The sequence below is a fragment of the Microtus oregoni genome, unplaced genomic scaffold, assembly GCF_018167655.1.
Source record: "Microtus oregoni isolate MIOR12 unplaced genomic scaffold, Mior012 000002F_ref0000024, whole genome shotgun sequence".
In the NCBI taxonomy this organism is placed as follows: domain Eukaryota; kingdom Metazoa; phylum Chordata; class Mammalia; order Rodentia; family Cricetidae; genus Microtus; species Microtus oregoni.
In genome coordinates, this window is record NW_024543061.1 from 41,934,218 (window position 1) to 41,949,752 (window position 15,535).

Here is a 15,535-nt window from a genome sequence, read left to right on the forward strand (position 1 = left end):
TTGGTCAGTAAGTATCAGTAGCATTTTTTTTCCTGTTGGGTCATTTCCATTGTTTCTGACCTATTTTTGTTTTGTCCCCTTTGCTTCCCTGCCCCCTTGTACACACAGGCGATCTTAAAGGATGTGGACTCGCTTCTCTACGTGGACACGGATGTCCTCTTTCTGAGGCCCGTGGATGATATCTGGAAGCTTCTGAGACAGTTCAACTCTACCCAGCTTGCTGCCATGGCCCCAGAGCATGAAATCCCCAAGATTGGCTGGTACAGCCGCTTTGCCCGCCATCCTTTCTATGGCTCTACAGGGGTTAATTCAGGGGTCATGCTCATGAACTTAACTCGCATCAGAAGTACACAGTTCAAGGTAAGGAAGAGCTGGAAAATCCCACCTAAAGACGTGGAGTTAGAAGTCAGGTGGTGGTGGCTCACACTTTTAATCCCAGCACTGTGAGTTCAAGGACAACCTGGTCTACAGGGTGAGTTCCAGGACAGCCAAGGCTACTCAGAGAAACCCTTGAGAAACGAACCGAATAAACAAACAGAAGACCCGGAATTTCCAGTAGGGACATGCTGGGTGTGTGTCTGTGCTGATCTGGCTTATGGGTGGGAGGAAAGTATTGGAAATGTGGAATTTTGCTTAGGAAAAGCCCAGGCAACTATATACTGTGAAGCTTCATAGACTCCATTCAGAAATACTATATGATGTTTCTGAATTACAGAGAGGGCTCAGAGGGTCAAACAAGTGTGATGCAAGCCTGATGACTGGAGCTGAGCTCCCTAAAATCCATGCAAAGCTGACACAGAAGCACAGTTGCCTGCAGTCCAGAACACTAAAGGTCCAGACAGGAGCAATGCTGGAAGTTATGGGTCAGCTAGCCTGGCCTGAGCAGCAAAGAGACCCTGCTCAAACAAGGTGGAAAAGGCAGGACTAGAGACAAGAAAGCTGCCATCTCATCCCCATACGTGTGCTGTGACCCATGTGTGCCTATAGCCGCACACACAACCAGGCATTCTCATACACCTCTGGAAAGACAAGGCTGACGAAATAGCCGAGCAGGTAAAGGGGATTCCACCTGGCAATGCAAGCATGGTGGCTTGAGTTTCATCTCCAGAACCTATATAAAGGTAGAAAGGGAGTTGTCCCCTGACCTCTACATGTACCCCACGACACATGATTGCACATACATAATAAACACACACACACATACACATTCAAATAATAAATACTAAAAAAAAGAAAAAGAAAGAAAGAAAAAAAAGAAAACCAAAGGGCCCTCTCTACTTCCTGATCCACTCTGCATCCATAGGTACCCACCCCCACAAGCATCTACCCACAGCCCTCGCTTTGCTTGGTTCTGTGCCCAGGGTAGCAGGACCACACCTGTGTGTCCTGTGTGTTGCATCTTGGAGGACAGGAAAGCATTTTCACTGGACAAGGCACTCTCGCTTTCCTGCAGCTGCTCTCACGGTTTCCTCTCTTCCAGAACAGCCTGATTCCAACAGGCCTGACTTGGGAGGACATGCTGCTCCCGCTGTACCAGAAGTATAAGAATGCCATCACGTGGGGAGACCAGGATTTATTAAATATTATTTTTTATTTCAACCCAGGTAAGCGCTCTTTGGAGAATGCCACTGTGTAGGAGTCCGCCCACCTCATTTCATAGGGAACATTCTAGACACAGGCTGCTATTGATGGACCTCCATGGGGCACAGAGAGGCTTGTGTTCCTCTGGCCCACCCTTACATCTGCCTCCCGGGTATCTGCGGAGGCAGGTCCTCAGCCACTAACACAAAAGGCCAAATGTTGAAGCCTCCAACGCTGCACTCTGGTTTTAGAGCCTTTTCTGTCCCGCCACACCATCCTTCCAAGAAGTGCCGCGTAAAGTGACGCAAGACGCAGAACCAGATGACCAGATGACAGTATTTTCGTGTGAGCACCAGACCCTCACCATGGAGCAACTACTAGTGGAAGGGAGGTGGCTCCTGAGCTTTAAAATTCAGTCACCTGTCCAGAGTGCAGAGGGCCTAGGATAAGATCTCGGATCCCCCAGGGTTTGGTTTTGTTATCTAGAGCAAAAGAAAATGTTATATATTGTTAGCTTGGTGACTTGTCAGAGGGTACCAAGTGGGGCAGGGTGTCCTGGTTGGCTTTTTGTCAGCTTGACACAAGCAAGAATTCTCTGGGAACTTCAATTGAGGAAATGACTCCCTCAGATTGGCCTCTAGGCAACTCTATGTGTAGGCAACTCTATGCAGCATCTTCTTGATCAATTAATGACTGATGTAGGAAGCGTAAGATAAAATGAACCCTTTCCTCCCCAAGTCGCTTTTTTTTCTGTGTAGTGTTGACTGTTCTAGAACTTGCTCTGTAGACCAGGCTGGTCTTGAACTCACAGAGATTCTCCTGCTGGGACTAAAGTCTTGTTCCACCACTACCCCTTCCTCCAAGTTGCCTTTGATCATGGTCTTTATCATAGAGTATAGAATCATAACTAGTACACAGAGAGATGAAATTTCCTGGTCTGTGTTTTCATATTAATCCCTAAAGCTAATAAAATGTTCTTCTTCCCTCCCCTCCCCTTTGCTAAAAGGTTATTTAATTTCATTAAAGTGAAAACAATGGTTTCCTTTGAGAGGAATCTTTAGGGAAAATAAAGTAGTCCTTGTCTTATCAGTCCTTCCCTTCCTGAAGTAGAGAGCCATGTTGATAGTGGTGTGGCCTGCGGTGCTTGTCACCCTTAAAGCATTTGTTATGGGCCACAAAAAAGAAAAGCATCTGCTACGAAACCTGATGCTGTAGGTCTCTGGATTAAAAAGAACCAAATCCTAGGAAAGAAAACAAGCGAGCCAGCATGGGTTTGTGGGGAGAGACTTCCAGTGCTAGCTAGATGAGCAGAGCCCATCTTGGCTCTTTACATGCAACTTCCAATCCATTTCTCTCCTCCAGTATGTGGTCTGCACCTCGTTTTTCTTCTTAAGCGGAAAATGTCTTTTCTGTAGATGAAGGGGTGTCAGTTTGGATTCTGGGGCCCTGCAGATAGCATCAGAACAAAGGTTGCTTGTTAAATCAGCAGATGGTGTCTCACAGAAGCAAGGAGTGGGAATGCTGGCAGGCTCAGCCCAGTAACTGCAACAGGAGGGGACCTGGTGGGGAATGGAGGTGACATACACTTACCCTCTCCCACTGATGTTGTGGGACCCAGTGAGGAATGCAGGTGACATGTGCCCTCACTCTCCCACTGATGCTGTGGGACCCAGTGGGGAATGCAGGTGACATGAATCCCCTCCCAATGATGATGTGGTACCCAGTGGGGAATGCAGGTGACATGAACCTCCTCCCACTGATGCTGTGGGACCCAGGGGAGAATTCAGGTGACATGGACCCCCTCCCACTGATGCTGTGGGACCCAGGGGAGAATGCAGGTGACATGGACCCCCTCCCTCTCCCACTGATGCTGTGGGACCCAGTGACATGGGCCCCCTCCCTCTCCCGTTGATGCTGTGGGACCCAGTGGGTAGTGCAGGTGACATGAACCTCCTCCCACTGATGCTGCGGGACCCAGTGGGGAATGCAGGTGATATGTACCTCCCACTGATGCTATGGGACCCAGTAGAGAATGCAGGTGACATGTACCCTCTTTCACTGATGATGTGGGACCCAGTGGGGAATGCAGATGACATGGACCCCCTCCCTCTGATGCTGTTTATTCCTTTTTGAAGATTGTCACTTCGCTCCCCAGGCGTCAAAGCAATGTACTCATATCTGTTATGGGTCCAGCCACCCACAAAGGCTAACTTCATGCCAGTTCCACCCTCCCAGGGGAAAAGTCACATGGTTCTGCAGGGATCAGCAAGGCCAGCAGCATGGACTGTGGGAATGATGCCTGGTGTGTGCCTTGCCTTTCATTGGTGTTAAACCCAGTTGGATTTGATGACCTGGGTGCCTCCTTCTGAGGTCCACTGACCCGAAGATACTATGACATAATTATGTTCTACATCCTGGTTCAGAGCAGAGCCTAGTAAGCAATCAAGAGCTCAGGTTTCGGGTCAGTGGTAGGTCATTTGCTGGCCTTTGTGTGGCTGTTTGGTCCCATTTTACACTTACCTTGGCACTGTATTAAACATTAGCTCTCTCTAATGAACCGCTAAGGACAGCCATCACGTATACATTTTCCTCTCATTTATTTTGCATGTGAACTCTCCACAACCTAAAGCCAACTGTATGTTTTTAAAGATTTGTCACCTTTAGCATTGTAAAGAGGAGAGTGACAATACTGGCAGCAACCTAGGAGATAAATACATTTATTGTTGTGGCTTACTGGGTTGCTATGGATGAAGTCACACACATAAAACCTGCCGCACAGGACTGCGGTGTTAGGGAAGGGAGTCTCTTGTAGCCAGTAACCTACTTTCTGATATGTATTTAAAAGTCATTAGCTAAAATCTGTTGTTAAACTTCCTGCCATGATTAGATCGTAAAATGTGTGTGGGTGTGGAATTGCATGGCTCGGTTGCAGACTGACTCAGGTGGAGGTAACTGAAGCCCCTTGGGACTGTGCAGGCAGCTGGTCCCACAGAGCATTTCTTGGTATGTGGAAAAAAGCAGCTTCTCCTTGAATGAAAGGCTGACCTCACATTTGTGTGTGTGCATGCACATGTGCGTGTGTTCATGTAGCATGGATACATGTGTGTGGGTGCATGCATGTAGAAGCCAGAGGTTGACTTTGGGTGTTTTCCAAAGTTACACTAGATTTAATTTTTTGGGCAGAGCATCCCACCAGAACAGAAATATATAGTTCTCTAAGGGGCAGAGAAGAGCTAACCTGTCCCTGGAACGTACATAGCCAGACTAGGTACTGAATGTATGTTACTAGGGAGTCGGGATCTCCGGAGGACACAGGTAGTAGGGCCCATAGCCACACACACTCTTTGAAGGCCTTATTTTAGGTTCTTACTCTCATCCTTCCCAGGACCTCCCAGGGCCCTGGCCTTGGCTATTTGGCTACATTGAATGAACACCACAACAAAGCAGTCAGCCTCAAGAAGTCCTGAGTACTGTGCTGTGAGGGTGATCAGATCAATTACTTCACATTAGGTGCGCTTCTGGACACGGTGAACTGGGAAGCTCACCAGCCCTGATTTCTGTAAAGCACAGAGACAAGAATGAATATTGTAGGGTCCATGTGAGATGGGCATGGTTTATGGTTTTGGTTTTGTTGTTGTTTCAGTACAAGGCGCCAGAAGTGTTAGTTGGTTGAATGGGTAGAATCAAAAAAATAGAGTGATGTCAACAGAAGAGAAACAAAATCACAGCAAGGGAACTAAGGGAAAAGGGAATTAGGGACAGAAAGCAGTCTCCAGCAAGAGACAAGACCGAGATACTTACAGTCTAGGAAGGCATAAAGTTCACTCCACTCATTCAGCATGTGTGTGCGCACACACACTCACACACACAGAGAAAATAAGCATCTCCCTACACAGACCATGTCAGTTCATGTTCCTGTTCCCGCCTCCCGAGTGCTGGGATTACCGGTGTGCACCACCACAACAACCACACACAACTGTCCTGCTGCAAAGGTCTCTGCTCCGTTGGTAGATGGTAGCAATTGAGTGTCAAGCGCATCTTTCTGTGAAGTTAAAATGATCAGGCACAAACCATACTGTAATCTTCAGCACCAACTGGATATGAATCATCAGAGCTGCAAGGGAGTCCTGGCACTGTGTGGGTCTTGAAGATATCAGTCATTAAGGGATATCACCCATAGGGAACCAGTTTTTAATATAACTTTGAGAGAGAGAATAGCAAAGACCAAGGGCTTCAAGAAAGGGTGTTTTGAATTTTTTTTTTAATTTATCTACTTGTTTTTGGACAGGGTCCTTTGTGTAGCCTGTCTTCAGCCTCTCAGTGATGCCTGCCTAGCCCTTCTGCTCCTCTTCCTCCTGCTCATAAAGCGGACAGTTTAAGTTTACAAAGTTAACCTGCAAATAAACAGACACATCTATGTATTTGGAGGGTGGGGGTGAGTGTACAGGAGGAGGTGTACATGTGTGTTATATGTAGAGGCCAGAGGACAATCATGGATCTCACTGGCCTGGAACTTGCCCCATAGGCTAGTCTGGTTGGTCCATGAACAGCATGGATCTACTTTCTCTGCTTCAGAATGCAAAGATGCTACCAAGCCTGACTATTTTCACATGTGTTCTGGGGCCCAAATCAGGCCATCATGCTCATACAGCAAGCACTTCGCCAACTAAGCTATCCCCCAGACCAGATCTGTTATCTTCATCTTCCTACTGCTGATTGCCCTTTCTTTTGATAACAGATTCCATTGCTGGATGAAATAGCTCTTTCCCCATTTCATGTGTCCAAGAGCCCTGCCCCCCAGTGTTTCCCTGCTAAACCAGTCAGACCATCCATTCCCTGGTTTCTAAATCCTAAAACCTAAGAACTGAATCCATGGCTGGTTCATCCAGCCAGCAGTGCCGAAAAGATGACACCAATTAGTCCCCACCCCAGATTCTGGGAGCTGCTCCACTTCTGGCTCCGATTCTGCCTCACCTCACATTTTATGAGCTACTTAGTTATCTGCAACCCAACACAGATTTCTATGTCTTGACCATTTCAGACTAGTGTATTTATGACAGCTTCTCCTCTACAGTCCTTCCCCATTGAAGACATCTTTTCTTCAACAAATCCAAGGTGATTTACCTTCTTCTAAAACACGTTCCAGTTTCTCAAAATCTAATATGATCAGACCTTTTCTTCCTGGAGGGCTCTTCCAAGCTTCGGTTTCTGGCAGAATTGCATCCTAACTAAAGCCTGCACTTAAATGAAATTGTCAAAACAGGATACCACTGTCCTACAGCGACACAGGTGACAAATGCTTTCTATGATTACCTGTGCAATATTTTGCATTTTTCATCCCAGGAAATTCTGTTAAGGTGTGAATTGAATTTCTTCTGAGTTCCATTTTGTATTCGAGGTTTGGCAGCTGGGGTACATAGCTGATATTTAGGAGACATGAAGACCCTGAACTTATAAACAAATGTTCTTTTAGATCTGTGTCCCTCTCCCCCACCCCCAGTTGCAGTTTTGCGTACTTGGGGTCTAAAGCTTCCATTAGATTCTCAAAGAGATCTGTGACCCACAAAATGGTAAAGAATGATCCTGCATGTCTAGGGACAGTTGTCATAAACACTGATCACAGGTGTACTGTGTTGTAAGAGACCACTTATTCATCCCAGCTGCCCAGAACTGAAATAATCACACAGAAACTATATTATTTAAAACACTGCTTGGCCCATTAGCTCTTGCTTCTTATTGGCTAACTCTTACATATTAATTTAACCCATCTCTGTTAATCTATGTATTGCCATGTGGCTATGGCTTACCTGGTAAAGTACCATCATCTGTCTCTGGTGGGCTACATGGCTTCTCTCTGACTCCGTCTTTCTTTCTCCCAGCATTCAGTTTAGCTTTCCCTGTCTAGCTCTGTTCCCCCCATAGCTCTGCTATAGGCCCAAAGCAGTTCCTTTATTAACCAATGATATTCACAGCATACAGAGGGGAATCCCACATCAGTACTGTGTGCTGGTGTTCATCAGTATTGTGATTTGAACATAAAATGCTCCATCTAGGCTCCTGTGTCTAGACAGTCAATCCCAAGCATGTTTTGGAAGGAAGCGGTGCCGTCAGGAGGTGGAGCCTCACTGAAAGTTTTATATTTGGGTTGTTTTTAATCTGAAGAGAACTCTTTATCTTAATCTACGCTCTCCTATCTTGTGAGTTTGTCCTCCTCACAAAACCTTTCCAAAGAAATGATCATTGCTGATACTCTTGGGCAGTCCTGTGTGCTTGGCGCTTTGTGTTAACATTTGCTATGTATTTTTTACCTTGAGGTTCTAGGAATTTAACCTAGGGCTTCATGAAGGTTATGCAACCTCTCATCCTCAGCCTGGAGTATTTTAAATTTTTAATAATCAAAATCAGTAAAGAAGTGACTGGTTCCAGATTTCACTGTTCATAAGTGAGAAGTTGGGGTTCAGATACAAGTGTGCTGGTTAATTTTTGTCAGTTTGACACAAATTAGAGTTGCCTATGGAAAAATCACAGTTGAGGAATTAGCTCCATCATGTTGACCCATGGGCACCTCTGTGGGACATTTTCTAGATTAATGATTGATGTGGGAGGACCCTGCCCACTGTGGGTGAGGCCACCTATATAGTGCAAGTGGTCCAGCTTTATCTAGGAAAGCAAACTAGGCAAGCTATAGGGAGCAAGCCAGTAAGCAGCACCCCTCCATGACCTCCGCTTCAGTGCCTGCCTCCAGGTTCCTGCCTTGAGCTCCTGGAAGTTGACATGAAACAAACCCTTTCCTCTCCAAGCCGGTTTTGGTCATGGTGTTTATCACAGCCACAGAAAGCAAGCTAGAACACTAGGCTGTTTGATGCCCTGGTTTAACTCCTATTTTAGGTATTGTTCTGTCTTCCTCTATCATCAATAATGGGTGTCCCTGCCATCATTGATCTCAGAATTTAAGCAAGTGTGGCATGGAATATTTGACCTGGGATTCACAGCCACACTCCAAAGCATTGAAATTGTGCAGTGTGTGGCTTATAAATGTTACGTTTTAAGCGCCAGTCTTACAGGTGACAGCGGGCACTGACCATAGCTCTATCTCTTCCTCCGCCACCAGAGTGTCTCTACGTGTTCCCCTGCCAGTGGAACTACCGCCCTGATCACTGCATGTATGGGAGCAATTGCAAAGAGGCTGAGCGGGAAGGTGTGTCTGTTCTCCACGGCAACCGAGGTGTCTACCATGACGATAAGCAGCCCACGTTCCGAGCCCTCTATGAAGCAATCCGGGATGTAAGTGTGCTCGTCAAAGCGGACACTTGCTTGCCAGCATTCGGTGCTTCAAGCGCTATGATCCGTGGGTACTGTGAAGGCCAGCCACTCCCAGGGGGAACTCCTGTGCCTTTTGTCATCCTATGGAGTAAGAGTTCAGGATAAAGAGAATGTAACAAAAGTGAGATTGTTTTATTTAGTTTAAGCTAAGTGTGTTGCCTGGTTACCGGCTCCAAGCTCTTAAGCAATCATGTCTCACGCTGGTCAATTAGAAGTTGTTGCACTGAAAGCAGCGATTGGTCCTTTATTATTTTTCCTTCATTTGTGTATGTATGTGTACATGTTTGTGCCTGTTGCATGTGTATGTATGGGTGAGTGTGCGTCTGAAGACCAGAATGCCTTCCTCAATCACTTTCCACCTTATTTTTTTAACTATTTTTATTTTATGTCTATGGTGTTTTGACAGCATACATGTATCGCATGTGTGACTGATACCCTTGGAGGATAGAAAAGGGTTTTGGAGCTCCTGGAACTGGAATAACAGAAGGTTGTGAGACACCATGTGGATGCTGGGAATTGAGCCCACATTCCCAGTGCCCTTAACTACTGAACCAGTCCTCCGGCCCCTCTAATTTTGAGACAGAACCCAAAGCTCACTGGCTTGCCTAGTAAACCCAGAGATCTCCAGTCTGTAACTCCCCAGTCCTGTGATCACAGGTATACACCAACACACACAGAGTTTACGTAGGTGCTGGGGATCAAACTCATGTCTTTAAGCTTACATAGCAAACACTTTGCCTACTGAGCTATATTCCCAATCCACCAATCTCTTATTGACTTAATAATGCAATCAAAAAGAGATGCTTACCATTTTTAGCACCAAAGGAGATTTGTTAGGGGCATGTGGATACAACCTAGATGGAGGAATCTTGTCATAGCCAAGAGGCCCTGAGGAAAACACTCCTGTACCTCATGAACCGTGAGCCAGGAATGGAGAGCTGGAGGACAAGGTTAGGAACAGAAGGTTCTAAATCCAAGTAGAGGAAAGTGCCCCAGCCAAGGTACCCGAACAGGGAGGCCTTCAGAAGTGAACATCAGGCTAGGCAGTCAGAGCTGCATGTGAATCTGGCTGCCCAGCGCAGAAAGTCTGAGCCCTTGCCCAGAGTGACTCCCTCTGGCAGGCTGACCCTGAAAGAACAGCCCCTCCCACCAGGTCTGCCAGGCAAGCCCTATAGCCTTATGTGGTTGGCCTCAAAGATCACATTCAGTAGGTAAAGCCCCTGCCCCATGGTTTCACTTTGCATGGTTTCAGTCACCCTGTGTGACCATGACCCAAAAATATTACATGGAAAATTCCAGAATTCCGTGCTTCATAAGTTGTACATTGTGTGCTGTTCCCAGGAACATGACGAGATTGGATGCCATCCTGCTCTGTCATGCAGGAATGTGAGTCATGTCTTTGTACCTGTAGCCACACTGTATATATTTCCCACCTACTCGTCATGTCATAACCACAGGGTATCCGGTCTGTAGGGCTCGGTACTCATCATGGTTTCAGGTATCCACCCAGTATGTAGATATGTATCTCCCGTGGATAAGCGATGATTTTATGTACAATGTTGGCGTGGAGGTAATGGAGCCCACTCTGTCTTCCTTGAAGAGAAGGGTGGACACATGTGAAGGAGCAGTTCAGGATTATGTGAACTTGGAAAGCTCCGTGTTGCTCATTACCTTTTGCCTTGAGATTGCGATTGCTAATAGGAAACCAATAGCAGGTACATACAAGGGGTGCTCTCCTTAAACCGACCCTCGAAGACAGAGCAAGGATCAGTAAAATTTTCCAACATAACCGAGTCATAGTGCATGCCTTTAAACCCAGCACTAGGGAGGAAGAGGCAGACAGATCCCTCTGAGTTCAAGGTCAACCTAGGCCACAGAGTAAGTTCCAGGACAGCCAAAGATACGCAGAGAAAAACAACAACAACAAAACAATTTTTAACATGATGACTCTGTAGGAGCTTTGTGTTTCAGCATTCACAAACAGAGTTGTGGGAGAACACAGTGCCTTTTCATTCTTATCCTGCCACTGGCTACACTGGCATTCTGACAGCAGGGGTTCTTAGTTATGACTGTAGGGTGCACAGTGCCGAAAGGATTACCTCCCACCCTGACAGGAACCGTTTGCCAAGCCCCTGAGACATACTTTATTAAATATCTTTATTTGTTCTTGAAAATCTGGGAACCTGGTGCCAGGATTTAGACACGCACATACGACAGCTATGTGTGGAGGTCAGAGAGTAATTCGGGCTGTTGTTCTTCACCTCTGCCTGGGCAGGCAGGGGCTCTTAGTGGTTTACTGCTTCATGTGCCAGGCTAGCTGGTCCCTGGGATTCTGGGGAGTCTACCATCTCCGTCTCCCATCCTACCGTAAGAACACAGGGATCACAGATACAGGCTACCATGCCAGGCTTTCTGCGTGTTCTGGGGACCCAGACATAGGATGTCACACTTTGCAGAAAGCACTTTACCCACGGAGTCATCTCCCTGCTGGCAATGCATCTGTGTGACTCACTAAGCCATCCCCCAGCTGGACCACATCTGTATCAAGATGAACATTTTGCTAAAGAATTCCAGCTTGGGAAATCCCAGCACTGTCCTCCCCATAGGGGATCACTTGACATGTATCTAAGCGAGTACCTCTTCTCCTGTTTCTTGCTGTTCAGTTTTCAAAGGGCAAGTGATTAAATTACACATCTGATATGCACTCAGTGACATTCTCACACTTGGTTACTCGAACACTGCCTCCAGGGGAAACCCATGCCTAGCACGGGTGGAAGTCAAGGAAGCATGCAACCGTGTGGGCTGATTGGAGCCCTCTCTACTTTCCCTGTGTTCTGGCCCGGCTTTGGAGTTGAGCAATCGTGGCTAAGTTATGACTCATCTGGTTTGTTCTCACAGGGGATCAGAAAGACAGCCAAATGACTTTGCTTCTTAAACAGTTCTGCCTAATCACTCTGTGGAGTCCTGCAGTTTGGCCTCAAAAGACTGTTTTCATTCAGGCATTTCCGTCAGGGCAGTCACTGGCTCCAGATCAGCACGGGAGGGAAGACACTCCATTGTGACGCGGCATTCCCCTATGCCTACCTTTCTCTACAGGGCTGTGATGTTCTCAGCGTAAGATAAAGGATCAGAGCTGGCGCTCTGCCTGGGCAGACCTGGGCTCAAACCCCATTTCTCTTACTCTCTGTTTAGTCATTAACTGCTGTTACCTTACTGAGCCTCGCTTGATTTCCTCATCATAAAATAAAGATAAGAAGGTTACCTTCTGGGGACTGGAGAAATGGCTCAGTGGTTAAGAGCGTTTGCTCTTCCTCAAGACCCAAGTTCTGTTCCTAGCATTCATGTGAGCTGGCTCATGACCACCTGTAACTCCAGCTGCAGGGGGTTCAGTAACCTCATCTGGCCTCTATGGACATGCGCAAGCACGCTCGCGCGCGCGCACATACACACACACAAACACACACACACACACACACACACTTTTTTAAAGTGTTAATAAATACTTTTATATAAATAAAGCTTCCTAATGAGACAGTTATGAAGAGTAAAAAAATGATGGCCTTTAAACTTTAATCACACACCTGACAGCTGCATGTAGTATGTAGATGTTTTAATTGCAAACATTCCATAGCTGTTTCTTTTCTTAGCTTGCTGTCTTCCTTCTCTCTCGTATGCACACAGCCTAACCCTGTGTGTCTATGTGTTCATGTGATGGATGACAGAAATAACAGCTCCCATCATGGCCCTCCCAAAGGTCATCAGGCAGATATTCTTTTTTGTTTGTTTGTTTGTTTTGTTTTTTCGAGACAGGGTTTCTCTGTGGCTTTGGAGCCTGTCCTGGAACTAGCTCTTGTAAACCAGGCTGGTCTCGAACTCACACAGATCCGCCTGCCTCTGCCTCCCAAGTGCTGGGATTAAAGGCGTGCGCCACCACCGCCCGGCTCCCAGGCAGATATTCTTTAGCAATTCTTTCAGCAGTCATCTACAAAGCCTAGTTTATGTAGGAATAATTCCAGTTGTCCGGAATATGGAAGCTTGCATACACACCAAGCCCTGTCTGTGGTCAAGAATCTCTGATCTAGTAGAGAAAACCAGATGATATAATAAATTCCCATCGCAATCAAAGAAAGAGCCTATCTAAGAGGAACAGGATGGGGAGGGCAGAGAACTGGCTACAGAGGGATGTTTCGGGTTTCCAGGGAAGGCCCGTGCCAGCCTGAAACACGGTTGGATGGAGGCATTCCTAGGGAAGATGCTACCGACATAATCTGGAGACTCTCCAAGGTGGAATGAAGTTGGTGTGCCCGGAGCACACGAGGATAGTCACCTCAAACCATCGTGGAGAGCTAGTGTGGGGGCGGGGAGCAGGTGCAGCAGGGTTCCAGCTCTCCTGGAGCTTTTGCGGCGAGAATTGGGCTGCAGTGGGAAGTCTGGGCAGGAAAGTGACAGCTGTGATTTATGGTGACTTATGTCAACTAATTGCAGACTTGCAAGAGTGAGGCATGGGGCCATTTGTGAGGTTGAGAGCAGCCATACAGGCAAGAGCTGAGCTAGCGGGGACATTTGGGGAAGTGGAAAGGTAGGGAGAAGGGGCTGTGCGGATAGAATTCATGGGACTTCTGGTTGGCTGTCTGAGGGCTGTGAGAGAAAGCAATGCTGTCCCAAACCTGAGCTGGTGTGGACCATTCTCGAGTTACCTCTTCACCTTGCTGATCCACGGCACTGAGACAACGTTTCTGATGACCTTGAAGGAGTGGGAGATGTGTTCTAGGAAAGCCGATACCCATCCACTCTGCTCTGGGGCTAGGGGCCTGCCCTTTAACCTTTCTGTTCCTTAGGCTTTTCATTGGCAAAAGTTAAACTGTGACATGATCTACCGTGGCCCTTTCTCTTTCAATAGGATGGTGATAAAGCTTGACACATGCTAGTTTCTAAGTATCCCAAAAGGTTGATTTTGGAAAATGCTGCTCATTCATATATCACATGAAAAAATAAGAGATATTAAAACAAGACAAATCTTCAAATGTCCAATACTCAGTGAATTTAAAAAACTCAAAATTATCACTGACATTTGGCCTCTTAGTTCCTTTTCCCCCCAGCTTCCATGCCTGACCCTGTCCCATGGCTCAAACTCAGGACTTTGGAATCCTAAGCAGATGCTCCACCAGTGAGCCGTATCCCAACCTGGTGCCTAGAATAGCGAAAGAAAGCTCATGGCCAATACATTAACTTGCAGTGGCTGAACTCTTGACCTTCTGTAGCCGCCACAGACATGCCATTAAGTTTCTTGAATGGCAAAAAGATAATAAATAAATAAATAAATAAATAAGGGCTGGAGATATGGCTCATAGGCTAAGAGCACTTGCTGATCTTGCAGAGGACCCAGGTTCGAATATGGTGGCATAATTCTAGTTCCAGGAGATCCAGTACCCTCTTCTGACCTCTGTGGGTGCTAGGCATACACATAGTGCACATACTTGCATGCATACACATAAAGTGAAAACAAATAAATCTTTTGAAAATAATAAATTCAGTGTTTGTTGTAGTAGATTTCAAAATGACTGTCTGCTTTAGACTTGTATACATTCTAATCAGGGGGAATTTATATATATATGAAATATAATATATATGTAATAAGGGTGATCATATATATATATAGTCTTCCCCTTAGTGGGAGATATTGTTACATTGTCTTCAAACTTGAAGAGCCTTGGAAAACACAAGTAAATCATCTTTTTTGGTTTGTTTTCCAGTACTGGAAAACTAGGCACTATGGTATATGCCTTAATCCCAACACACTAGAGATGGAGGTAGAAGGATTCCAAAGTCAAGGTCATTCTCAGCTAGAGGAAGCCCGACTTCAAAGAAAGAGAGAAAACAGAACTGAGAGGCCAGAGAGTTAACATGATTCCATGGGGCTGCACCACTGGGTCAAAACTTAGTCACTTTGCACTGTGTTGTGTGTTTTACTGAGAGTGATTTGTGGTTTTAATCAGCACTTGAATCACAGGCTCTTTCTTTCTTTCTGTCATTCAGTTTCCCTTTCAAGACAATCTGTTCCAATCCATGTACTACCCTCTCCAGCTGAAGTTTTTGGAGACAGTGCACACGCTATGTGGACGGATCCCCCAGGTCTTTCTGAAGCAGATTGAGAAAACGATGAAAAGGGCTTACGAGAAGCACGTCATCATCCACATGGGCCCCAACTCCATGAGCTGAGTGCCCCCCTTGCTCTGAGTCAGCCTGGCATCTGTGACTGAGGACATGGATCATATGCTGCCCGGATATTTGTGTGTGGGCATATTTACTGGTGCTCTGTGACTGCTGAGGTTTAAATGCCTGGTTACATTGTGCTTGAGTTGTTTATCTCTAAAAGGGAATGTGCTTTTCTTTATTATTTTTAAATACTATTTATCTTTTTTTAAAAAAGTTATTATCATGAATTTAACATTGTCTCATTGGATTGAGAAAGAAAAGGGAACTTTTCCTAGCCCTCAAATATGAGACCCTGTCAGTGTATACAGGATGATAATTATCTGATATTTTTTAGAATCTTCCTATGCAACTTACTCTCTCACCCCCATTAAGAAATAATGTGTGTTGGGGCTGGCAGGATGGCTCAGTGGTAACA

The 15,535-nt window shown here is 46.1% G+C and overlaps 1 protein-coding gene across 1 annotated transcript in view; it reads left to right on the top strand.

Annotated features, from left to right (window-relative positions):
- Gxylt2 (glucoside xylosyltransferase 2) overlaps window positions 1–15,123 on the top strand; it is an 89,668-nt gene extending 74,545 nt beyond the window's left edge. Inside the window, exons 4-7 of the mRNA XM_041643982.1 lie at window positions 109–360; window positions 1,481–1,604; window positions 8,693–8,865; window positions 14,941–15,123. Coding sequence (XP_041499916.1) covers window positions 109–360; window positions 1,481–1,604; window positions 8,693–8,865; window positions 14,941–15,123 — 732 coding nt within the window. The remainder of the gene's footprint in view (window positions 1–108; window positions 361–1,480; window positions 1,605–8,692; window positions 8,866–14,940) is intronic.
- Window positions 15,124–15,535: the final 412 nt, after the last annotated feature.